At 44.6% G+C, this 26587-nt stretch overlaps 1 protein-coding gene across 1 annotated transcript in view; it reads right to left on the bottom strand.

Moving 5' to 3' along the window:
* Positions 1-23890, bottom strand: part of MAN1C1 (mannosidase alpha class 1C member 1) — an 88422-nt gene extending 64532 nt beyond the window's left edge. Inside the window, exon 1 of the mRNA XM_077838109.1 lies at positions 21663-23890. Within this exon, the coding sequence (XP_077694235.1) occupies positions 21663-22649 (987 nt within the window). The 5' untranslated portion in view covers positions 22650-23890. The remainder of the gene's footprint in view (positions 1-21662) is intronic.
* Positions 23891-26587: the final 2697 nt, after the last annotated feature.

Below are 26587 nucleotides of genomic sequence, written 5' to 3'. Positions count from 1 at the left end.
GGGACCAGAGCAGGAATGCAGGTCAGAACTCCTGTAAAGGGCTAATAAGCAATCTAGTTAGATATGCGTTAGATTCTGTTTTGTTTAAATGGCTGATAAAATAAGTTGTGCTGAATGGAATGGATATTCCTGTTTTCGTGTCTTTTTGCAACTTAAGGTTTTGCCTAGAGGGATTCTCTATGTTTTGAATCTAATTACCGTCTAAGGTATTTACCATCCTGATTTTACAGAGGTAATTCTTTTACTTTTTCTTCAATTAAAATTCTTCTTTTAAGAACCTGATTGCTTTTTCATTGTTCTTAAGATCCAAAGGTTTGGGGTCTGTGTTCACCTATGCAAATTGGTGAGGATTTTTATCAAGCCTTCCCCATGAAAGGGGGTGTAGGGTTTGGGAGGATTTGCGGGGGAAAGACACTTCCAAGCGGGCTCTTTCCCTGTTATATATTTGTTAGACGCTGGGTGGTGGCAGCAATAAAGTCCAGGGGCAAAAGGTAAAATAGTTTGTACCGTGGGGAAGTTTTAACCTAAGCTGGTAAAAATAAGCTTAGGGGGTTTTTCATGCAGGTCCCCCATCTGTACACTAGAGTTTAGAGTGGGGAAGGAACCTTGACAGCTGGTGATAAAACCCACACATCAGAGGGGCAGAAGCTTGCAGATAAGGGAAGTGAGAGACTGAGGAACCCTTTTGTTTCCCCTTTTAAATCATAACCAAGGAGGAAGGGAACACCCTTTTGGCAAAGACATGCAAGTTCCACTTCGCTGGAAAGTTTATGCTTTGTTGCTGAAAAATAAGCCAACTACATATTGATTGTTATAACGAATATTCTGCAATGTGCATAACTAAGGTTGGGATGAAAATCAGAGAGGGGGCAGAGTGGGTATACCTGCTACTAGGTCTCTCTGATCCATTCCAAGAGGCAAAACATTTGTTTTTCAAAGTATGTTGGAGCCCCAGGATCTGTCCTCCCTGGTGCAGATTGATTAACAGTATCCAGAGAGGGTGAATTCTGCCAGCAGAGGAAAAGAAATTGCCCCAATTACCTCCCCTTCAATTTGCTGGCAGAATTTTAATAGGAGACACCCCCCGTCCCCCTTCCACCACCAGACGTTTCATACAAAGCCAGAGAACTTCAGGAATAATCTCCAAAGTTTGCTCACTTTCACATGCCACCCCAAAATGCTGTTTATGGAGACAGCTCCCCCACTCATTAAGCTAGATTGGGTCTTTTCTCCTTCAAAATGGTTGACCAGGCAAATGAAGTTAAATTTGTCATGCAGCTCTGAAGAGCCTCAGTATAAAATGATTTCCTGCTGGCTGCAATGCCTGAAACTTTCTTTTGCTGTTATGTTCTGGGCTGATAATCAGACAGAGGCTGGACTAGATTCGGCATGCTGCCCAGAGATACTGAGAAAAATTTCACTTGCAGTTTTTAAACTCTGGTATATTTCTGTGATAAGATCCATGATGTGGCTCTATCTCAGACTCCAGGATCAGGATTTCCTCCCTCTGACCACTGGTCCAGAAGCAGTGACTGGAAAAGTTTAACAGCGAACAAAGTTCACAGTTCTACCAACTCAGCCCTTTTGCAGCAGCTTTTCCAGGCCAAGTTTAGCGCACATCTCAGGAACCCCTAGAGTTAAGAGATTAATTGCGCCTCAGAAAGTGGGGATTCCACATTTTCATATGGTATAGACTGAGGACTGGTACGTAGCTCTGAAGTTTTTAAGCAGTTAGAATCAGACCCATGTGGCAAATACCTATCGGGGTGGTCTAGAATCGATAATACTACCTCTCGAGGTCCCTTCCAATCCTATGATTCTACAGTTTTCAAGTCTGATTTCTGATGAAATGCCAAGGTTAAAAGTGAATGTTTTATACCATTCTAGACAGGGAAGATCATGATATATCGAGCTTTAAAACAATGTCAACAAATATAAAGAGTTTTATGCAAACTGGTTCATAGTTTTAGATTTTAATATTTACTGGTGTGCTGCATGGCACTTGACAATTATCGATCTGACCTTGAAGTACAAACCACCCGTCTTTCAACTGATTTACAGCACAGATTCCAAGTCACGATTAAACTTGCCAGATTGCCTTTCTTCTCTGTCTGACCTGTATAATCTACCCTATTTCCCACAAAGAAATCCAGCTACACATTTAAATGGCATTGTCAATTTAAATGTGTCATGGACAAATACTTCCTTACCCATTTTACTAACACTTTGGATTTTTAAAATGTTCACTGTTGACATAGTTTACTTCCCACAGTTTATGCTCTGAATACTTTTTGCGCGCCTCTCAGCGTAGATAATGGAAATCAAGTATGGCCTCAATCCTGTAAACTGTTCCGTCTCAGCAGAGCCGTGTACCCATGGGGAGTGCTGCTGACAGGGGGTGGAAAGGTCGACTTGGACAGAACAGCTTGTGGAATCAGAGCCTTAGTTTCACTTACAGGTTCCTAACGCTGCAGTAATGGGGTTTCAAACGCTGCAGGGGAACGACGGTCAGGCCTGTTTTCATTGCATTTTTTCTTCAATGTGAGGCGACATTTGTATTAGATGTAGGTTTTATAAAAGCCATTTTTAGAATGGTGGGCCACATTTTTCTTGACAACAGTCCTTTAAATACTGCAGCAAGATAGATTACAAATGTTTAATATTTATACTGACAGGTAACACGCTTCTAATTCTGAATGGCTGCACCTACATTGTTACCATATTTCCTCTGATTCACTCCCTTCCTTTAATTTGTTTCCATTTGTTTGGCAAGTCTTGACTCAGTAAGAATTTGCTTATATGACCAACACAGCACCTGGTATATGTTTATTTAGTGAATCAAATTCAGGGGTAGCGCCAGCCAGTGAGGGGGAGGGGGGGTAAGATTGACCAGAGAGAAAATTGTAGGGGGGGCTGTGCCCCACCTTGCCATAAGCCCCACCCCTCCATGGCCCCACCCCCTCTGTGGCCATGCCTCCTGGCCAGGTCAGAGGCCAGAAGCTGGAGCCAGGCAGTGCGGGGCTCTGGTTGCTTGCAAATGGTAAAAGCTGCCCGGGTGGGAGGACCCAGCTCTGGGGCTGGCAGAGCCCTTGGGGAGCAGCATGCAACCACCTAGGGGTGGGGCCCAGGAGCCCGGGCTGGAGTGAGTCAGTCCAGTCTGCTGTGGGGAGCCCCGGACCCTCTGCCTGCCCTGGGTGGCACGCCCCAGTCGGTGGGGACACGGGCCAGGGGCTGTTCTTGGGCACCCCAGACCTCTGCCCAGGCTTACTTCTCTGCTGCTGCTCTAGAAAGCAGCAGCTGCTACGAGGCAGCTATGAGGGCGGGGGGAGCCTAAGGCAAATTTTGGGGTGGCTATAGCCCTTGCAAGCCCCCCCTCCCCCGCCCAGCACTGCCCCGATCAAAATTATCAATAAAGTTCTATTAAAAATCCTACCGTGCCAAGCTTCCATTAGTTCCTTGACCTCGCAGTGCTTTAGCAGCCCAGGATTGTAGGCCACAGAACAATCCTGGGGGGAGGAATAGCTCAGTGGTTTGAGCATTGGCCTGCTAAACCCAGGGTTGTGAGTTCAATCCTTGAGGGGGCCATTTAGGGATCTGGGGCAAAAATTGGGGATTGGTCCTGCTTTGAGCAGGGGGTTGGACTAGATGACCTCCTGAGGTCCCTTCTAACCCTGATATTCTATGACTCTATAACACACTGGACAAGTGTAATGCGCAATTCCTATCCCTAAGTATTAGGGAGCTTGGGTTTCCGAACTGTTGAGAGTGTAGATTCGCTGACTTCAAATGCAGTTGAGGGCACTCAACAGATGTGAAAAGGCAGGGTTAGGGTTTCAAAGGGTATCATGGTGGGGAAAGAAGAAGGCCACTAACCAGAACTTTATACAATGAAAGCAATCAGGCCACTTGTGTGAGCTAAGCACTTTGCTAACACAAAGAAGAACCCTCAGGGTATATGATGAAGAAACAGGGTCCAAGATAAAAACTTCACCAAAGAAATGTTTTACCAAAGAAATATTCTACCATGGCAATGGGCATGCACAATACTTCAGATGTGATGTAACATATGCAGTATTTAACTAATTAAAAACCCTGGGTTAAATCTGCTTGTAAAAGCAGAGAGGATCAACGAGAAATCAAACTCACGTTTGCCTCCTCATGTCAGCCCTGTATGATTTTAAAATGCAGAGCATTTCCAAACAGCTATTTGATTAGTTTTATCCATCTAGGCTCGGATAATTAGTAAACGCCTAAGAGATGAAATTTAAATATGCCAACCAATCAGTCCATTTCAAGAGCTTCCCATGAACATTATACAAAGCAATTATCTTTACAAGATAACCACTTTCATGGCTCTTTTGCCTTTAAAAAAATCCTTACCCATCAGCGCCCTATAAAATATTTAAACGATCACACTACCTACAAAATTCCAAGTTGGGGTTTTCCAACAGCAATACTTTTTGTTGCGGCTTGTTTTTCAAATTATCATAAGCTACCCACTGGTTTGCAACTCAAAACTGGTAGGTTTTTTCCTCTTTGTCTTTTTGGTGAAGATCAGTGGCAGTATTGTATAGGACCTGACCTTTTCTGCCGCTAGCCTGGTAGATCATATGAGACACAACCTGAATTTTTCTGCCACCCACCTTTTAGGGCACTGAAATTAACTCCCGTTCCTAGTTCCGATTTCTTACCTGTGGTACATTGCTGTATATTTTTCCTACCCTGCAGAAAAATAATTTTCCTGACAAAACTATATACTAAAAGGTACAACTTGCTGGCAGTGTCTCGCAGTAATAGTAAAAGATAGGTGTGAGACCTTATTCTAATCTCACTTGTTTACACTGGTGTAAATCAGGAGTCATTTCACCAAAGTCAAGGGAGTTATACCAGTGTAAACTGGTGCAAGATCAGTATCAGGCCTCAGTTATATTTTTAAGACAGTTATATATACACCCAAGCCCCAGTGAAGAATCGAATGATGAACTCAAATTAAAAAGCTTTACCACAGAGCCATTGTCATGCTGAGTCACTTTCAGACCTACTTATTTTGAAAGCATCCTTAGAAGTCATTCTACATAATATTTTTATTGCTAAATGTTGTGGCACTTGGCTAACAGGTTTCATTTAACCAGGCACTAATAACCACAGGCCATTATTTCACAATTATAAAAGCCTGTAACTAGCAGAACAGACACTGCTAAAGCAGATGAAGAAGTTACTAGGCAACATGCAGAAATGGACAGCAACACTGATAATCCATTCTAAAGTAATTACATTTTATAATTAAAGATTACTGTAAATCCAATAGATCCCAACAGGAACTTGAGCAATTTAGAGACACCCTGGCTAACTTGTCTGTTTTAAAGCAGTCATGTTAGCTTCTAATCTTGAATAAAACACAAAGAAAATGGTTACTTTCATTTAAGCACCTGACAACCATAATGTGCGTCATTTCTTTAGTCATTAGTTGGATCTTTTCTTATTTAACTAACTTTCACAAAAACTGCATTCATCTTTATTGGCACTGAGGAGGTGAGTACCAGGGATTAGAACTGGGAATGGAAGTTTGAACTCCTGATGGGAAAACTTGTTGCCACCGACGTCGTGGAAAAATCCATTCCCTACTCTTCCACTAATGCTAGCTCCTCTGTGCCTCAGTTTACCTATCTGAAATATAGAGCTAATCATTTCACAGGAGTGGTGAGGCATAATAAATAAAAATGAACTACTACTATTAAACTGAATTTGAATAGCATTCTGCACGTTCAAATGTAAGTAACACGAAAGGAATTAATTCTCAACATTCAACAAAGTAAAAATCATTATCTCAAAGATTTTACAGGTGAGGAAAAAGCAGGCAGAGAGGCAAAGTGACTTCCCCATCATTACTCAAGCAGCCAGTGGCAGTCAGGATTACAACTCAAGACTTAATTTAGCTGCAGCTGCACCCCACTGGGACTCAATGCAGAGACAGGTGCTTAGCATAATGGGGTCCTTGATTGGTAATGTATGGATTATTATGCTATCGTATCAAGAGAGTGATACACCCCTAGTCAAATAAATTGTTTATCTACCACAAATTTTAACACCTGGGATTATAGCCTTTGTTCACATATGTTAAGGAAAGAAGGCACCATTGCAATTATCTATCCAGCCTCCTGCATAACATAAACCATGGAATTTCACCCCCACCCCTCCCCACAAATTCCTACATGAAGCGCAGTCACTGGTGATTGAATCTGCCACAAAAGACACCCAATGTTTGGGAAAGCCTCAAGTATTTTACAGACCCCTCTGCAATGACCCAGCTGATTCTTCCTCAATCATTGAGTACATCATCACGGAGCCATGCCCAGAATCTTGAGCCATTCCCATGCCCTTGAGTGCTTTGAAATGGGGTTTAAAGCTGATCTTGAAACTCTGCCAAATCTGCCACTGAAGTGTAAATACACCAGCCGATACTTAAATTTATTAGTAGACATTAAGTAGATGCTGTAAATCGTTTGCTACATGTACCTTTATTATCTATAAAGTAAATACAATAATGTCAAACAGTCATAGAATCATAGAATATCAGGGTTGGAAGGGACCTCAGGAGGTCATCTAGTCCAACCCCCTGCTCAAAGCAGGACCAATCCCCAATTAAATCATCCCAGCCAGGGCTTTGTCAAGCCTGACCTTAAAAACTTCTAAGGAAGGAGATTCTACCACCTCCCTAGGTAACGCATTCCAGTGTTTCACCACCCTCCTAGTTAAAAAGTTTTTCCTAATATCCAACCTAAACCTCCCCCACTGCAACTTGAATCAAGTCAGTGAAGAGCTTTCTGCCTAGGACTTTTGTTGCAGTCTTTAGCGTGCATCATCAAGCTATTTATACTAGAGATTTTTTCCACCACTTTCACCGCTATTGAATAGGAAACACAAACAAGGCAAAAATTGCAGCTGGACTCTACAGTTGGAAAAATCTACAGTTGGAAGCACCAGATGAATTAATTAGTTAACTTTCCATAAGCAAAAGCAGGGCTGGGAGGGGGTGAGATCATAGACTGAAAAGGGATTAATAGCCAGTTAATTACAGCACAGGTACAACAGATATACCTAATTAGTTGCTTCTCAGCCACAGGGGCAGGACTGGGAGCCATCAGGTGATAACATAATGGACATCTGGCCCTTATAAAAGGGGAGAGCATCCCCTCTGAAGGGAGGAACCAGAGGCACTTCAATGAAGTGGCCTGAGCCAGAAGCTGTAGGAGAACATGCACCCCAGACAGATGCAGTCAGAGGGGTCAGTGCTTGACGAGGGATCTGGGGAGAAGGTTACAGAGCAGCTAAGAAGAAAAAAACTGAAGAGCCCAGAAGAAGGGCAGACTGGTTGAGAGACTTTGACATTAGTGTGAGTTTCTGTTGCCTGACAGGTTGGATTTAGCTGCTTCTCAACTGGAAGGCTGAGCTGTGCAGAAAGGCAGGAGACTCAGATCCCTGATGCCGAGGGGCGTGCCGGGGATGAACATGCATCATGATAAGGGCTGATACCAAGTTCTTGAGTTTGGGTTCACGCCTAAGATAAACCAATTCAACAACAATTCCACCATCATGAACTAGCTGAGGTGAATGTTTAAACCTGGACTGTATCAGAAATGTATCCTATGGCCTATACAGCTCTAACTGCTAATTGAGGTTCTCCTTTCATTTAGTTGGTAGGGGTTTGCACTTCTGCAGCAGAAAGATCCAAATTCTATCCCTCCTGCTGCTGTGACATTCTGAGTGGCTGATATACTCAATATAGTGTCAGCTGTGAAGCCCCAGGTAGCTGCAGATTTGCTATGAAACCTTAACTTTACAGCACCTTTCAGCTGAGGACCTCAAAGCACTTTACAAATCATAAAACTGAGCTTCACCACCACTCCCCTACTTCCACTGAGACAGGCAAATATTTCCATGTACACAGGAGAAGACTAGGAGCAGAAGGATAATAATATTCAGCACTTATCTTAAAAGGACTTTGCAGATATTTAAACTAAACCCTACCACATTCATGAGAAAAAGGCAAGTATTCTTCCCATTTTACAAACAGGGAAACAGAAGCATACACCGTTCAGTTGCCCAATGTCATGTACCAAGTCAGTAACAAAGCCAGGAACAGAACCCAGGAGTCCTCCTGACTCACCATCCCCTGCTTGGAAAGCTGAAAAGGAAGAGAACACATCTCAAAACACAATTAAACTAACTCTTAATTAAATTCCAAACACAACTGGGTTTAACTGTATCAAAAGAAAAGAAAAACCTTTAGATGGGGCATTAAGTCCCACTGGGTCCAGCTGCTTCTATATTAGGAAACATCTCAGCAACAGTGGTTGATTTTGCAGTTAAAGTATCTTAATGAAACAGCAGGTTGCAAAAGGATGACAATGGATTTTTGAGAATGAAACTGAGTCTAGGGCAAACTGTAGAGTGCTTTAGTCCTTGAGGAGGGGGAGAGCTACATTAAGGGTCCCCTCACTTACCGCAACTGAAGCTTATGGAGAATTCTATTAGAAATAAAAGTATTTGTGTTCCAGGTCTCTTCAGGACAGCAAAAGGAAGCAGAAAACCTTATTCGTTTCAAGCTTCTATAAGTGATCAAGCATACCAGGTTCCAATGCATGACCAACACTGTTTCAGCACAAAAGAAGCAGGGATAAAAGCAATGGTCCTTTGCTTATTACCTCTTGCTACTATTCAAGTACTTGTACTTGCTGTCATAAGGTTTAGAGAATTTTCAGAAGAGGCTTTACATGTTCCCAATTTGCACAGACCTGGAAAAAGTAATCCTATTAAACTGGAGGGCTGATTTCTTTCGCAGATTGGTGCTCAAATGGTCATTCTGCATGCTGCAAAACTTAGGGTCAGCTGCTAAGATCAGACGTAACTATAGCTTCTGTGATGCAGAAGCTGAAGATTTCTTGCCGAACAACATGCAGAATATGAACGACTGGGAGAAGACAAGAGAAACTAAAGACAAGGAGAAATTTCTCTGCATACTCCTTCATAAGAAAAGAATTAAAAACCACCAGGGTGATAATTAGTTCCTCGGTTATAGTTACTGAAAGGTTGGATAAGTACCCCTTTCAGCAACACCTACGTTATGAAGACATTATAAAAGAACGTTGATTTTGGTTTTCGTTGCTTGTGGAATGCTGCCTTCGCACCACCACACACAACATACTTAATTTAGCACAGAATTTGAACCAAATGTGCTGGATTCGCACGGATTTGGGGTCACTCATATCCATTTAGGAAGTGTATAGAATATTACTCCCCTCCTCCAAAAAAAATACATTTTCTAAATTGGCCTTAAGGTTGTAAATACATATCTATAACATACAGTAAAAATGCTTGAAGAGGCTGTTGTGCGTGTACACACACAGACACGCTGCAAAGTCAACAAAAACCCAGCACAGCCGATATTGGAAAGAGCTCTACTTCACCATCACGGTGGTTTCAAGAATCCCTACCTCAACTAGAGTTTATAAAGCACTCTGAAGTGCACAGAAAATATTTCCCCCTATTATCTGCAGAACGGTTCAAATCATTAACTGTACAGCCCAAATTTTATAGAGTACTTTCCCTTTTTAAAACTAATTTTGCTGACACAGTTGCAAGTTAGAAGATGTTTGCAAGATACTGTGGTTCCATAAAATAACCCTTTTTACAGCTATTGCGACGGGGTGTAGAAGGGGGCTGCACATGCCTGGGGTCTGAGACAGACTCAAGAGGCAGAATGCTAAACTTCAGAGATTGCTTTATTATTTAGATTTGTCAAATGCTTTTGACTATGAATGGTTTAGCTTGGTGCTAACTCTTGAATACTAGGCACTGTTATTCCCGCAAGCTTTAAATAAAATAAAGAGGGAAAATTACTTACCTTGTAATTGTGCTTTTCTGAAAGCATCCTGCAAGAGTACCACTCCTGGGTCTTGTGGCTGAAGCATAAGTCATTCAGGAAATTCCCATAGCTTTAAGATATTTGGCTCTGGGATGTATCTATATGTAGGCTTCCTTAAAGACTCTGACTTAAGACGACATCTTGCTTTGCACTTCTTAAGTCTCGAACTACACACAAAGAATACCAAAAGTTCTTTCTCTAAAGTGACCAACACCCCAGATGAGCAACAGACAATCACTTAGGGGGTAAGCCCAGAATACTTCACCTCCTAATCAAAAAATCTAGCAAAGGTAGGTGGATGAGTATCTTGCAGGATGATTTTTTTCAGAAATGCATTATTACAAGGTAAGAAATTTCCCCTTCTCTAAAGATATCTCTGAGGAGTCTCACTTTTGGGTAGGAAGAAGCCCAGGAGATGTCCCGAAGGACAAAGCAGCAGGCTACAAGAACAATGAATTTTTTCTTCCTTTAAAAACAAAAAATGGGTCGGAGAAATTATGCCACCTAAAACCTATCAGGCCTAACTACTTAACCCTGGTGTATAAGTCATGAAAGGAACATCCTAAAGAAACAATACAGAGGGAGAAGGAGACTGTGGTCTTCTGCCTCAGACGCAGGACCACAGCAGGAACTCTCCCAAGGTACTGAATACAAGTGGTGAAGAATAGACAGACCATGGCCCTTGGAGCCTCCATGCACAAAGTCTGTCATGGAGCCATCCTGAGGCAAGTAGGTAATGTCTGTCTGGCCTCAGACCAGATGACTCCTGACCGGCTCTCTAGCTTTAACTTAACCAGATCACAGTAGCGTAGCATGCAGCCAGAGAGCCATGGTCCTCTCACGGCAGTATGGCTTAGGGCACTGCTGTTGAATGAAACAAAACATTGCTAGCTATGCTGCTTGGTTCAGGAAATTAAGCTCACTGCCTGGAATGACCACAGGAGATTCCAAGCTTATCACAGGGTTTACAACAGTAAAAGCTGGAGGTACACGGATTAGAACTAGAGCTGTATGTTACAGGGAAGGAGTTCCTTCATGGACTACAGTTGGGCCGATACTGAATGGAACAGTCCAGGGCCCCTGAAGTACCTGAGATTGCCCTACACAGCATGCTCAACAGACCTTTAATTGGCCTACAGGTCTCTCAGAGGATTAACATTCTGAAAGGTGAGGCGTGTTCCCTACATGAAATCCACGGAAGCAGGAGACCCAGAATCTTCCTTTACACTGAGTGCTTCTGATACTAAGAACATGGTCTTAGCCTGTAATCACAGGACTTATTATTATATTTATGAGCCAACTGCTTGATGATCTATGTTGATCATCTCTTTTGTTTTAGAACTGGGCATCTTAAATTTCCCTTTCCCCATCAGTGGGAAAGAACTAATTACTTCTGGCTCTTGGATGGGACCAACAACGGCTTCAAACCACACAGAGGTGCAAGCAGGTGGGATAGTTGAGGGGAAGGGAAAATACAGGCAACAAGTTGCTTCCCCTCTGCTCCTGCTCTGTATAAGGGGAAAGAGGGAGGAAACAGAAAAAGAAAGGAACATTTGAGGTGAAGTCAGCTGGTCTCCAGTCCAAATGCTGGAGTGTGGGTGAGAAGAACCCAGAACAGCCCACAACTTCTGATCCAGTATGAGCCTGAAACAGTCAGGCGTATCCCTTGTGCTTCAGCCAGATCCTAAATACTTAATATGAGTGATCTGGAGGATGAGCTTTAGTTTAATGATTTCTTGCTGGTTGACCTGCTAGCCCATCTGTCTGTGTAGTTTTGGCTTGGAGGCATTGACTGGAGCTTTGCTGTCCCCTCCCTTTCAAGAGTTACTTGTGATCTGAACTTCTGAACAGGGGGAAGGAGCAATTCTCAAGCATTAACCAGTCAGCAAGGAGTAATCTGACAGTTTCTCACAGGTACTAGTCAGTAACAGATACAAGAAAATGATCCCACAAAAGAGACAAGAAAGTTATCCTGCAGCCTTCCCAGAATCCAGGATTTGAGTTGTCACTCAAGGAAAGTGTTAAGAAATACTTGGAGCACCGTAACAAATTTATTAGTCAAAGGCTGATAAACTCCTCCAGGAGCCTCTCAGTTAACAATAAATCAGAGAAATCGGCTTTAAAATACTGGATCTTTAATAAAAAATAAAGCACATGGAGTGGATGTTAGAACAGTGTTAGAATTCAGCTGCCAGAACTAAGGGGACTTGCTTTCATTCAGTCTGACCTCCCATCATGAGAGGTACCAAGGGTTGGCCCTGGCATAACTCCAACACTGCATTAGACAGTCATCACACTGCAATGATTAATGAACTTCTGAAAGAAAAAAGCTATGAAAAGCAAGTTAGATTACATGGATAATAAACTAAGGCAAACAAACATAAGGATTCATCGAAATCAGAGACAGAAGAGACCTATTAGGTCAGTGAGTCCATGTCCCTGCCAGTAGAATTGTCTCCCACAATACATTTTTGAATGCTCTTTCTATCCTTGTTTTAAACAACCCAAGCAATAGATTCCCCCCAAAAAGTGGTGGAAGTCTATTTCAAATCCAACCTTCAAGAATTTCTCCCCTAATAGTCAGCTTAAAATTTTCCTGTCCTTAAATTTTGGAAAACCAGAGAGTAAGGAATGGAAAGAAGCGAAGATCTCTAGGACTCTTTCCTGCATCTTATGGAGGACTTATTGGAGATCAGTAACCCTTTCAAAAATATATAGTTTGAACCAATCCACCACAGAGAATGAAAGAATATATATATATATATATCAGAGAAGCAATATGCTGGTTATATGTAATTCCACACTAAGACTCAGCACAGAGGTCTGATGGGTGCATGGTCCAAAGCAACCACGATGTTTAGGAATTGGAGAATCACGTCCTGGTTTCATTGCTGGAGGAAGGTTTTTAAGCAGCATCAGAAAAGTTAGCTGGGGATTTGCCTGGGTATAGCTAGCGCATCTGAAAACAGCGGTGAAGAATCAGGCTTTGTTCCTCAACTCAGGACTGCCAGCACTAAAATTTGAGATGGGGGCCTTCTGATGAGGAACTGGAGAACTGAAAACACTCCGGTACTTCTATTGGAGGCTTTTTGTCAGCTAGCTGGGCTCACTTATACACATGGCATTCGGGTAGAAATAGTATGAGCAGGCCCTACAGCATTATAAATGTCTTTTTGTTACTTTCCAAAGTACACAGCTATGCACTTTCTTCACTGGCCAGGGAAATCATGTTAACACAATTATAGCAAGAACGCTGTTTTAAAACACTGCTCTCTAGAAAGATACTAACATGGTTTCAATTCTCAGTACTGACAAGCATTTAAGACCTCACCTGCTCCCAATGGAGTCAATGGGAGTTTTGCATTGACTTCAATTGAAGCAAGATAGGGTACTTCAAGAACTGAGATTTCCTACAGAATACTGAAGATATTGTTGTTATAGCAAGTTAGTGTTTGTACAGCACTTTGAAAATGTAAAGCACTGTCAGCTGTGCTTCTGTAGCATTTTCCACGCCTTCTGCATGAATTATTCTTCACAATGCTCTTATGAGTATCCCCATTCTACCATATAACGATCTGAGGAACAGAAAGGTTAAGTGATGCATCCGAGACCAGAGAGTGGAAATGTCAGAGGCAGGATTAGAACTAATGAATTCCTGGCTCCCAGTCAATCTCACACACAAAAAACAATTAACTCAAATTATTTTTAGTGGGACTTCTGTTTGCTTTTCTTTTTAATCCCCTTTAGTCCTCTTCACTGACTCAAGTACACAGCTTGGTTACATCCAAGGGACTCCTTGTTCCAGCTTTCAAGATAAATGTATGCAGAGGGAAAGCAGTAAAGTAGTTTTTGGTTTAGAACAATCTCTAAAAATAATTTGCACTTATAAAGCCCCCCAAGGAACACAAAGTGCTCTGAAAGCATTAGTTATAACTCACAGGAGCTGAATTAGGTAAGTACAGTAATACCCATTTCAGAGATGGACATACTAAGATAGAGAAGTTAAGAGTAAAATATTATATTTTTAAAGATTTGATTCTTTATGCAGCTAATGCCACAGGTTGTTCAGGTTAACACTGAAAGATTTAAAAAAAAAAAAACCAACCAGCTATTTTTCACCATTTCTGCAATGTACTTCTGCCCTGGCTTTCAGGGTGGACAATGAAGATGAAGTAGTCCATTTCACTCCGATTTTTAGTAAATTTCGCCTTTTGGTTCTGTTATATTAGAACAATATTTGCACTCTTTGGGTTAAAAACTACAGGGGACATTTTTTCGTTAGTGTTTATATTAAACATTTAAAAGTAGAAATATCTATCATAACAGGTTATGTAAAAATTTATTAAAAGCTTATTTTTACAAAATAAATCTAAATTTTGGGCCATATTTAATCCAATAATGTCCTTTTATTACTTGCCTAACCCCACAAAGTGAATCTGTAGCCACAAATGGAACCCAGAGCCTACTGTTCTGTTGTCCTTTATAGGACATGATGTGTGTCTCTAATAAATATGTAAAGGTCTAATAATCAATATTATCCAATCCTCCTCTGTTCCCACGGTGCCTCCTTCCCTGAGTTTGTGTTAGGTCCATCATGCACAATATACCCATTATGTACAGATCAATGATACAACACGCCATGACAACTCCTTTGGAGCCCCTCCAAAATACTGTATCATACAATAAACTATAACAGGTAAGGCAACAATTATGGGCGCATGTCAACTCCATGCACCAAAAAGTCTTCCACAATTCTAAGGTACTTGCTGGGTCTATACAGTCATTGCTTTTCTAAGTTTAAAATATGATAAAATTCAAAATACAAGATTTCCCTTCTCCCTACAGTAAAATAGTGAATCATAGAATATCAGGGTTGGAAGGAATCTCAGGAGGTCATCTAGTCCAACCCCCTGCTCAAAGCAGGACCAATCCCCAATTTTTGCCCCATATCCCTAAATGGCCCCCTCAAGGATTGAACTCACCACCCTGGGCTTAAGCAGGCCGAAGCTCAAACCACTGAGCTATCCCTCCCCATAAACAGTTCACATTTTTTAGACAACTGCATGTAAATGTTAGGTTTAGAAGCAAAAGCGTAGACCCATCTAAGATTATAAAACGTATTTTCTTCCCATGCTTCATTCCTTTAACTTAAGAACAAGCTAATTTTAAGGATTAGATACATATTTAAAATGTAAAGAGTAAGAAGAGTGTTTCCTGTGAACTCTTGCAAAGAAGCAAAATGAAAGAACAAACGGAAATAATCCTCCCGGTAAGGGAACAGATTTAATTGTTGATTACAAGATTAATCAAGAACCTATAAATATTTTGCACAGGGAATGAGTCAAGATGGATAAGATCCCATGTTTTAGCAAATATTTGTGACATACAATTATTGAGAAGATTAAGTGATTAAATATATGGTAAAGTGTTACAGATGAGGTGATGCCATTATCTAACTATACTGCTCCATCCTTCTTGTCATTGTATTTGAGGCAACCCAATGAGTTTCCACACGTTTACTGAACTAATTCAGCAGTATGTAGGGCCTTGTGCATAACAGACTTGTATGCATCCTGGAAACCTGTTTAACCACGTCCAGCACTTGTGTTCAGTCATTATCTGTAATCTGTCTGGAGAGGTCCATGCTCTAGTAATTTTGCTTGTGTATGAACAGGGCACTGTCTTTAAGCAGCAGTTTACAAATCAGCTATACACCAAATTTAGTTGTTTTGGAAAAAGAGCTCTCAGTGTTTGATATTGTAGCCAAGAGCAAACATTTACTGACAATTATAATCCCCTGAAATGCTGAAATAACCTTAATTGTAGCAACACTAGTGTGTACTCCTATACCATTAGGATCTTGAAGTATACTGTACTGTATCATGGGTTACAGAGGTAACAATATTTTCTGTATTCATACATCACATCAATAGGACAAATACTTTTAGTCAATTAACCATATACACGAATGGTGCAAATATATGTTTAGTACAATTAACCATGTACCACTTGTGCTGAATGAGGAATTCACAGTCTCAACATCCACAGGTTAGGTCTAAATTTTGTTTGCACGAATCCACCAGAGACTAGTGAAGCACAAAATATATTGTACGCACCATTTGGGGAATTTACAGTATAGTGCCTTTTCAAAAGTTCAGTAAATAATGCATGAGAAAAGAGACCACAATATAAAGGCCTTGGCCCAGCTAGAATTCCAAAATACAGCAGGACCCTCTCATAGCAAAGCTATTTTTCCTCTACAGCTGGAATTATGATTTGATCACAATATACTGAAACAGTTTGGAATCTTTATTCTATTTCACTATAAAGAGTTTTACTATTGCAGCTTTCTCTTTAATCAATTTCCAGTGTACTTCTCTTACAAGGTACTTGACTAATGTTTGACCACCACAAAGGACTAAATTATCTGAGTCCAGGCTAGACAGATGGGTTCAGAAAAGTACATTTCCATCTGGAGTTGCTATTGGTACTATGAAAGCACTCGACCTGACAGTATGTGGCATTAGGTTTAGGGCTGTCCCCAGAATTAGGGAGAAATAATTGCACCACACAGAAGAATATAGAGAGAGAGAGGGCTGAGACATTCAGGACTGGGAGAGGAATTGTCTCCAGAACTGATAATGGGTTATGGAGCATTTCACAATCAAGCCAGCTGTAAGCTAAAACCGACGACTGTTAGGAGCTCTTTGTTACTAAAGTTGGTGGTCTCAGTCCAGTTCCTATTGGCTCAGTATACATCAAATACCATCATTACTATTACCTGCCTCACTGCTCATGTCTGCAGAGCCAAGAACTGAGTGAGTATGTGAACTGAACTCTCCTCTCCCACCAGGGGTCAGGGTTGAGGCACTTTTTCAGAAGGATGATACAGGGCACTTATTCAGCAGCCCCCTGTAATGTACCTGTTGTATTTTATCCACAAATGGATTACTGGGTAGGATTTTCAAAAGCACCTAAGGGAATTAGGCACCCAACACCACTGGCTTTCAATGGAAGTTGAGCACCTAACCTAAAGTTTCTAATTCTTATAAATTATCTGCTAGAAGCAAACTGCCAAAAAGCTGTTTAAAAATTGATCTACCTTGACAGTTGTCTGCTGTTCAGCCATATGTTATATCTGAAAATGACCACTACAACAACTGAAAATATACTATTGTAGTGGAGTGACTTGGTGATAGTCTCATCATTAGTCACAAAGATTAAAAAAATAATATTTTCACTGATGGCAACACTTTGTTTGGAGGAACTGGGGGAAACCATATGGATGGCCTCTGAAAATAAGAACCTGAATAGAAGAAAACTGTCAAATTAAATACATATTTAGAACTATGTTAAAAAGGACAAACAGAAGGCCAGCCTGAGGTAAATGTGAGTGGGAGCAAAAGAAGGAGAAACTATGATGAAAAGAGCTACAGTATAGAGCAAATACATCTTAATTACTACCAATAAAAACAAACTTGATATATATCAGAGAGGTACAGGACTCAAGCACAAGGAACTCCTGAGTTGTGATCCTAACTCTGACACATTCCCTCACCATGCCTTGAAAACTCAGGTACAAGGACATTGTCAGGTTAAGATCCCATTCACTTATATTAGGTCAAGACACATTTCCTTACTTAAGTTACTATGAATGCCTTTGTTTATTAAACCTGAAGAAACTGTAAGTCTCCTTTATTTATGCTGCTTGTTTACAGTTTGGATTTTTCACAGCTTTGAGAGAGAAAGTAGGCTCGTCAGTTTCACTTTTGTTTATGGCCAGTTTCCAGTCAGTTATTGGTACCTGTTCTCAAGCAATAGCACATTGCTGCTTTGGTTGGGTTGAAGACACGTCAGGGTAAAGTTGTGTCCTCTCCATTGTTCTCAGGCCCCACTAAGTTCCCCCTCAATTTAGACCTCCAGAGCCAATGCAGCAACAGGAGAGCAAGCTGCATTCTATTTTGCCTCATGCATCATCAGCAAAACTGTCAGCTAAACTCAAATTGCGAAACATTTATGATGCAAGAGGCAGACACCACACAGCTTGATTTTTCCAGATCCCAGGCTGAATTTTTAGTGATGGCAGCTGGGGAGTTAGGGGAGAGGGAGAATATTTCTGACGTGTAATTGAGACAACTTGATCTGAAAATCATTGAGAGAGCGAGAGAGAGAATAAATATGGAATCCCACAGTGTTGTTCTTACAGACACTGTCTGACTATAACCACATTTTGACTTTGAACATTTATCAGTATTTGGCACATGTTAAAAATTAACCACTCCCTGAAACCATGCATGATTGATCAGTTATACAACTCATGTTTTTCAGAGCTCAGTTTAGGAGATGAATTATTCCAGGCCCTTTCGATTTCTTAACCCGTAGCACTGGGAATGCTATGATTTGGTTTTATCGCAATTTTCTCCAAAGGTCAGAACTCCTGTTGTACTCAGCTGTCAAAAGTAACACACAGCAGCACATCCTAGGCAATTCTCCAGATAACACTGACCTTTTGAAGTAAAAAGCCTGTGCAATACAGGTGCTTTCTTTTCGAAGAAAGAGACTGCTCACTGACTTTGGGATTAAAAGAAGAAATGAGAACCTTCGTAACGCGCCCATGATGCGAAGGTTTACAGCTTGGCATTCATTGGGAAAATATGCTAGCCAACTAAGTTCACTGCAATACTGCAATTACTTCTAATTAGTAACATCAACAGCAGTCTACCTTGTATTCCAATTTGAGAGTCAAAATATCAGCAAATAAGATCCACTGTGCACATGATTCAAATACCGCAAGACAGTGAACTAGATTCACTGCTGGTGTGACTCCTGAATCTGCAAACAGCTTCAGTGCCCCTGCTGCTGCTGTTCAGCAGCACAGTTAAAATGACACCAATCTGGGCAGTTTTACCCTGTGGACAGCAGTAAATTTACAGCGGGAAGAAGCTGGAAGGACAAGAGTAGAACACACGCACACACAATCACTCTTACAACAGCCAAGAAGCTATGGACACACCCAACTGTCAACAGGCTCTGAGGTGGGGTGAGGAAGGAAACAAATTTAACTGCCAGCAGCGAGAGCGGCCTGAAAGATGAGCAGATTTCAATGTATCAGATCATGATTAAAAAAAGCTGACATAGAAGACGGAGCCCCTGAGCAGAGTTCCAGGAACAGAACCTGGTAGGCCTTTCACCCCTTCCTTCAACTGCTAGGAAAGGGAAGCTCCTGGATTTGACCGAGACATCATCTCTGGTCCTTGACGATGTCCCAATTCTCTGTCTCATCTTTCACGTGGCCTCTGGCTCACCAGTGTCCACAATTTTTTTCAAGCCCTGTTCATACCCATCTCCTCTGTGTTCTTACAGTGCATTCTCCAGAAGGAACTAGGAAAAAAAAAGACTTGAACAACCAGAACAATCTGGAGCAGATTTTAGCAAATTGCGTAGCTTGAAATTCTGGGAGAAAGAAAGGGGACTGGGACATCACCAAGGATCAGGTGTCTCAGTCAAATCCAGGGCCCTGTAGTTAACATATACATCTGAATGTGCAGTAATTTGATCGTTCATCCCTGCAGAATGCCACTGCTATCACCACTCACCCATACCCCACACGTTTCCACAAAATGTACAAATGAAAGGTATTTTGACAATCTAAATCCTGTGTCATGATTTTGCTGGTTTCCTCTTTACCATTTATTACCCTTTCTGCTCTCTCCCTTTTATATATAATTTTTTTATCTTCTCCCCTCTTCATTTCCTTCCTTGTGTCTCTTCTACAAGTCTTAACAAGTCGAGTACAATATCCCCTTCCTGTTTTGTATAGTCACTTTTGTCTTCCAGCTCCATTTTTGGACAGAGGAGAAAAAAAATGAGTTTAAGCACTTTTCATGATTAAGTACCCTGCTGTTCAAAGTATCCTTGGGCATGAAACTTGTATTTATGAATTCTGACCCTCTGAAAAACCTAACTTTGCCATCACGCACTAATTATGAATGCATTCTAAGCACTCAGGCCTGAATATGTTCAGGTTGCTAAATATTAAATCCTGTATTAAAAATTAAACACAGATAAATGATCTAGTGCCACATTTAATTATTTTAAAAACACAAACTGATGCTAGCTTCGCATGTGTGCATCATATTGTCCTAGTGTACTTTGGCACTGGAAGCCCACAAGATATCAAAATATACAAGAAGCCTTACCTTGAAGTGTATGAGAGAGCAAGATGCTGGTATATTCTGATACCCTGCTGGCTAACAACAGTGCAGCAGACAGGCAGAGGGAAAGGATGGTTCAAACATGCCTGAGATCATAAAGAAACCTAGCACCCCTGGGTGTGTTGTGTCTGACTGCCTGGCAGAGAAGTTGGAATTTTACCAGTACTGCAGCCTTTGTTTTGAGGACAGCACTCTCAGAACCAAAAGGAGAGCTTAAAAAAAAAAAAGTATATTTTTAAAAGATAGGTTGCATCAAGGGCTTGTCAACCTTGATATTATGCCATTATCCTTTCATTTTCCTCTCTGTTCAACTTGGGGCTGTGTAAGTACATGCTAAATGCCTACAGCTTTACTAAGGAACAAAACCAGGAAATTAATACTCTGCATCATTAAATCTGTGCGTTTTATTTATTGGCATTTTTGATCTACTAAGATTTGCTCCAAGTTTATCAGTCATGGCAAAAGACAGGATACATACAATCTAATATTACATTGATTCTATAGCTCTTGGTTAACTAGGTCACAGATTACACTGCAATGTTTGCAAGGCAGCCAGGCTTTATGCACAAACTGTAGGCATTAAGCCAAATTCTACTCTCAGTTACACCCGAGTAACCCCGCTGATATCACCAAGACTGTGTGGGGCTAAATCAAGGCCAGAATTTGGTCCTTTGTTTCCAGGTAAAAAGTCCTGCATCCCTGCTTCCCCAAGCTAGATGTCAGAGTGATTTAGAGATGCAAAGGACTTAGAAATCTGCGTGAGAGAAAGACCTAGTAGGTCACATCCAGTCCATCCCCGTAGGCTAGTGTAAGTTTGATAATTTTCGAATGCTTTATCCACTCCACGTTTTAAATATCTTAAGTGACCAGGTTTCCACTATTTCCTGGGGCAGGGAGGGGGGTGGGGGAGACTATTCCACAATGTTAAACACCCCATGGTTAGGAAGTTTTTCCAAATAGCCAACCTTTGTATAATCTCATCTCATTGCTCCTAGTCACACCTACCCGAACACATTTCCTCTGTTGAGTGTGTAGAAATGCAGAGGCATGTGCCTTGTGTCACATTTTAAGTACACATGCCTTTTTCAGCACCGTAAAAAGACACCCCACTGAAAGGGGCACCCTGGGTCTGCACTAACCTTAGAGATTGGGAGAGCCGCACAGAGGTGCCAAGGATAGGGATGGAAAAGCCAGGAGACCTGGGTGATAAACGGAGGATACAGGGAGGCTAGGGACTAGGATAACACAAACAATCAGAGAGAAGAGACAGGGACGCTTGCAGAGGGCTGGCGGAATAACCCAGGAGAGACACGGAAGGGGTCAATGAGGGGACACGAGGGTGGAAGAGGGCTCCCTAGGGAAACGCAGCGTGCCAGGGTAGGAGAAATGGGGGCTCCCGGGAGGGATGAAGGATAGCTGAGGAAGCCGGGAGGGATGAGGGGGTGACCAGTGATGGAGAATGGCAGGAGGGGAAGGGAGCCGAGCAAGCACGAAGAGCTGAGGAGCAGCCGCGGAGCCTTTACCTCTCTGATCTTCAGCCTGCGGGCGCGGGTCTTGGGCTCCTCGCCGCCGCCTCTGCCCAGCACCGGGTGGCGAAGGCTGCGGCGGAATGTCTCGTAGTCGAAGCCGAACGGGGCTCGGGTCTGGCGGGGGGCGGCAGGCGCCGAGTCCGTCCCCGCCTCGGCGCCCCCTGCCCCGGGCTGCACCTGCTGCGGGCTGCCCCCGGCGGAGGCGGCGGTGTGGGCCGGGGGGGCGCCCAGGCGGGCCGCGGCGCGGAGCTTGTCCCGGAGGCGGCGCGGGGCGGCGGGGCTGGCATGGCGGGGCTCGGCGGCGGCCGGGGGGCTGCGGGGCAGGTCGGGGTCCCCGGCGGCGGCGGCGCGGCGGGGCAGGAAGAGGCGCTTGAAGCGGGAGGAGTCGGGCAGCAGGAAGAGGGCCCCGAAGCAGAGGGTGAGCAGGCCCGAGAGGAAGAGCAGAAAGAGGAACTTCTGCGGCAGCCGCAGCCCCAGGGCCGCCGGCCAGCCCGGCATGCCCGGCAGCTTCCGCAGCAGCAGCATGGGCACGGCCGGGGAGGGCGCCCCGGGCACCGGCTCACGGGGCGCTGAGTGGGGGGGCGAGCACCGGCTCGGGCGGGAGGCTGCTGTGGAGCCGGGAGGCGCCGGAGGGTCCGGCAGAGATAGCAGAGGAGTCCCGGGGTCCAGCAGAGTCAGTGCGGAGCGCTGGACGCTTGCCCCTGCGCCGCCCGGGGGGCTCCCCGCTTCTCCCGGGCCGGCAGCGAGAGGGGCTGACACGTGGAGCAGACTGGGCAGAGGGGAGCTGCTCAGGGACGGAGCTTCACACGCCCACTGCTTGGGCTCTGTGGCCGCCGCCGGGCTCCCGGGGCTGGGGACGGTGCCTGGAGGGGAGCGGAGCTGGCAGGCTGGGCTGCTCGGCTGCGGCCGCCCCCTTCCCTTCCCCGCGCACAGGCGTCTGCAGGGCGCTGGGCAGCGAGTCAGAGTCCCCCGCTCTGGCATGAAGCTGCCGGCAAATCCATCATCCCGCCGGGCCGCTGCGGAGCGCGGGGATGGGGTGAGCTGCCGCGCCGCTCTCTGCCGCTATCCCAGTCCGGCGGCCGGTTTCGGGCGGGCTCCGGGACTAGACAGGAGGCGTCCGGAGCGCTGCGATCGCTGCTCGGTCGAAGAAGGGGGATTCACGCTGCAGCATTTCCGCAGCAGGGGATCCGCGGCTCGTCCAACACCAGGAAAGGCTGTTGCATGCAGGACGCTCCTCGCCTTTGTCCCAGAGCGCGTCTGCAGCCGCCCTCCCCCGCTGGCAGCCGCTTCAGGTCTCCCCCCCTCCCATTAAGTTCCCGTCCCCTCTTTGCGGACTTGCCCTCAGTTCTCTGCGTTGTGAGCAGCTCCCTGGCGCGGCACCACCGCCCTGGAGCCTCGAGCTTTCACATCCTCTCGGGCGCCTCTGGTAGCCGGAAAGCCCCCTTCCCGGTGGGGCGTGAAGGCTCCGCAGCCCGAGAGAAAAGCCAGGAAGAACAGTCCCCAGGAGCCAGCAAACAAGGAGGGGCTGCTCCCCGCCTAAGCAGGAATTGCCTTTTGCTCACTCAGCTCTGGCGACGGGCTCCAGGAGGCTGCGGACCGTCCAGCCCACACAAAGTCTTTCCTCACAATAAGTTTCCTCGCGAAACCAGAGCTCCTGCTCCTTCTAAAACCATCCTAGTTAATTCCCACCTGCTGGTAAATTTCATCCGCGGTGTGTCCCGTCCCCGTCCCCGTCCCCAGCCCGCTTCCAGTCGTTTTTCCTTTTTTGCCCTGGAGAGAAGAGAGATGCACAACTTTCAGACAGGTGCAAAGCAAGCTCTCGTTAAAAGAGCAGCCCGGAGACGAGACCTGTCTCCGTGGCCATGAAATGCAATTCCCCACGTACAACTCGCTGGGGGCAATTCAGTGCAGCGCTCCCGACCCCACGTCCCCAAGCCCTCTCAACGACCCCGGGCACGGGGGTCCTCAAACGCCGGAGACCTCGCAGTCTCGTCTCACTGTTCCCTGGGCCTACGGGAGCTCAGGGTGTTTACACCCTTTGCTGCTCCCCGTGCACTTCAGCGCCCGTTCAATGAAGAGGAGACAGGGCTGCTGGTAGCTAAATTCTCCGGGGTGGCAGCCCTCTGCACCCCCGCTTCTCTGCCCGTCAAACAACCAGCGGTTCCGTGCAACTGCATTTTATCAGCCTAACGCAACAACCCACCGCCCCCCCCCTGCTGCCAGCCTGCATCCGCTCCCCCCGACACACCGACTGCAGCCGCCGCTGCCGCCGCCGCCGCTCCGCTCTCACTGCGACAGCTCTCCTCTTGGCCCCGCCCCCCCCGCAGGCCGCGCCCCCTCGACGGACCACGCCCCGCAGACCCTCCTCTCGCGGGCCATACGGCCCCTTGCCTCAACGGTCGCCGCCTGCCCAACCGTCACTACAGGAGGGGGAGGAGGTGTCATGAGCCAATCGCAGCCAAACGTTATACTCACGGCAACGACTGGCTCCGCCCCGACCTCCTCCCTCACTTGCCATTGGCTCGTTGGTTGAGTCTGCCCTGTCTATTGGCTACTCTATGCATCAGGCAGGCGGGTAGCACCGCCCAGTTGTTTACCACCGAGCCCGGCTCGAGCTGGGGGAGGGGCTGTTGCCCCAGCCAGCATTCCATTGGCCGTTAAAGTGCCTCAGCTCCATTGTGATTGGCTGAGAAGCCTCAGCTACTTTAAATGGAGTGAGCTGAGGGAATTTAAAGGGTGAGGGCCCAAGCCAGGTGCCCCAGTGTCCATGCAATGTTCTAGCCTGCCCCCACCACCTCAAGGCATGGCAGTACCCAGCATTCAATACACCATTCCCCTTGAGTCCCTCAAACCATGCAACGCTGGACTCATGCCAATGGAATGCCCAGCTCCCCACATGCAATGCTCCATCCTAGCCATTGCACCCCAAGGTCCAGCACCTCCCAGCATGCAACATTCCACCCCATCGTAAGAGCCCTGAGGGGAGAGTATCTTCCAGCATGTAATACTCCATCCCCCCACAAGCACAGTAGGTCCCAGCATGCCGTGTTCTATCCATCCCGCTCCCAAGCACCACATGGGGATAGCATCTCCCATCATGCAACATTCCACCCTATGTCATGGGGATGGCCCTTGGCCACATGCACAGCTCCATGCTGCCCTGAGTGTGCCTTAAGGGAAAGGCATGTTTCAAACTGTAACACTTCCTCTCTGCCCGGTCTCTGTCTCACCTTGAGCTCCCAGCACACATTGCTTCATTTGACTCTGAATGCCTAGGGGATGGACCTTCCAAGCATTCAATGCTTCATCCAACTCAAAGTGCCCCCAGGGGGTGGCAGCTTCTACCATGCAACATTCTGGTCTGAGGAGCTTCTATGGAAATAAGAAGTCTCTGCATTGCCCTGTTCTACGTGGGTCCCTAACATCATACGTTACTATGAGCTGACCTGCCTCAATGGAGCCTAGGAATGGCACTAGGGTGACCAGATGTCCCAATTTTATAGGGACAGTCCTGATATTTGGGGCTTTTTCTTATATAGGTGCCAATTACCCCCCAGCCCCGTCCTGATTTTTCACACTTACTGTCTGGTTGCCCAAAATGGCGCAACATTCAATGTTTTTAATCATGATCCAAAGCTGCCTGCAGAGATGGAATGGAGAGGGAGCTGTCCAGCTTTGGACTCCTCATCTTCATCTTTCAAAGATAGCAAAAAAAAAAAATACAAATTTGCGCTTTTATATATTTCTATACTCTGCAATATACTTTGGGACAAGGGAATTCCCACACTGGATCACAGCAATGGGCTATCTAATCCAATATTTTGTTTATGACAATAGACAGTACTAGCTACTTCACAAAAATATGCAAGAAACTCTGCCATGGAAACTTATGGAATAAGCTGCCTGTAGATAAAGTTTCTTCCTAATCTCCACCATATGGTATTGGTTTATACCTTGAAGAATAGGACCTTATATCCCTTCCAAACACTTGGTGTTTTTTTAAAAAAAGTATTAACCCCTTTTTATCTTCAAAGGACCATGCAAACATTAATGCATTCTCTCTACACCTTGCTGAGATAGGTAGATATTACTGTTATGCTGGGGATTGGGTTAAACTTCATAGAAGCTGGTTGGTGTACCCATCACTTTTCATTCGGAACAAACATAAGAAATAATCAAGCTCCTTCACAGATTATATCCCTGAAACAATAGAAGTCACTATCCAAAACACAGGCCATGCACAGATGGGCAGCTACTGATCTATTTGGGGCATGGGGTAATGTTTATTTTGGAGCTCTGTGTGAGCAAGCAAGAAGTAGAGAAACACCATGGGAGAGGACAGAGAAGGCATCAACGAAGCACCAAACACAGCCACAGAAGGACTGGCAGTGTGGCTCTGAGAAAAAAAACCTAAGAGAGAAAGAGCTTTTGGGCTAAGTGCTGTCTGGAAGGGGCTTAGAACTGCGGACAAAGAAACTTGACTCCTACTGTGTTCAAAATCCTGTTTATCTTATACATTCCTGGTAAATAAACAAGACTGCATCAAAGAAATACCTGACTCTGTGATCAATTTCTTCCCCCTAACAGAAACAACCTGCAAGACCCTGAATTTTGGCTAACCACTTGAGTCAAAAAGGGTAACATTATTATTCCTATGTAGGTGGGGAAAATGAGACAGAGAGGTGAAGTGGGGCATCCCTGGGATTAGGGCTCAGGAGAACCTAGCTCCCAGTCACATGCTCAAGCCACTTGGCCATTCTGCTTTATCCCTCACTACATCTACCTGGTGGCTGCAATCCTGCTCCTAACCAGCATTTCACCTAGTTCAAAAACAGAAGCCATGTTTTACACCAGTGGCGTCCATTCTATGACCCTCAGTGGTGACCGTATTAAGAAGAAAATGTGCATTTTATTATTAA

This window comes from Eretmochelys imbricata, chromosome 19 (genome assembly GCF_965152235.1).
Source record: "Eretmochelys imbricata isolate rEreImb1 chromosome 19, rEreImb1.hap1, whole genome shotgun sequence".
NCBI lineage: Eukaryota > Metazoa > Chordata > Testudines > Cheloniidae > Eretmochelys > Eretmochelys imbricata.
The sequence above is the reverse complement of the archived record's forward strand: the minus strand, read 5'-3'. Positions and strand labels throughout refer to the sequence as shown.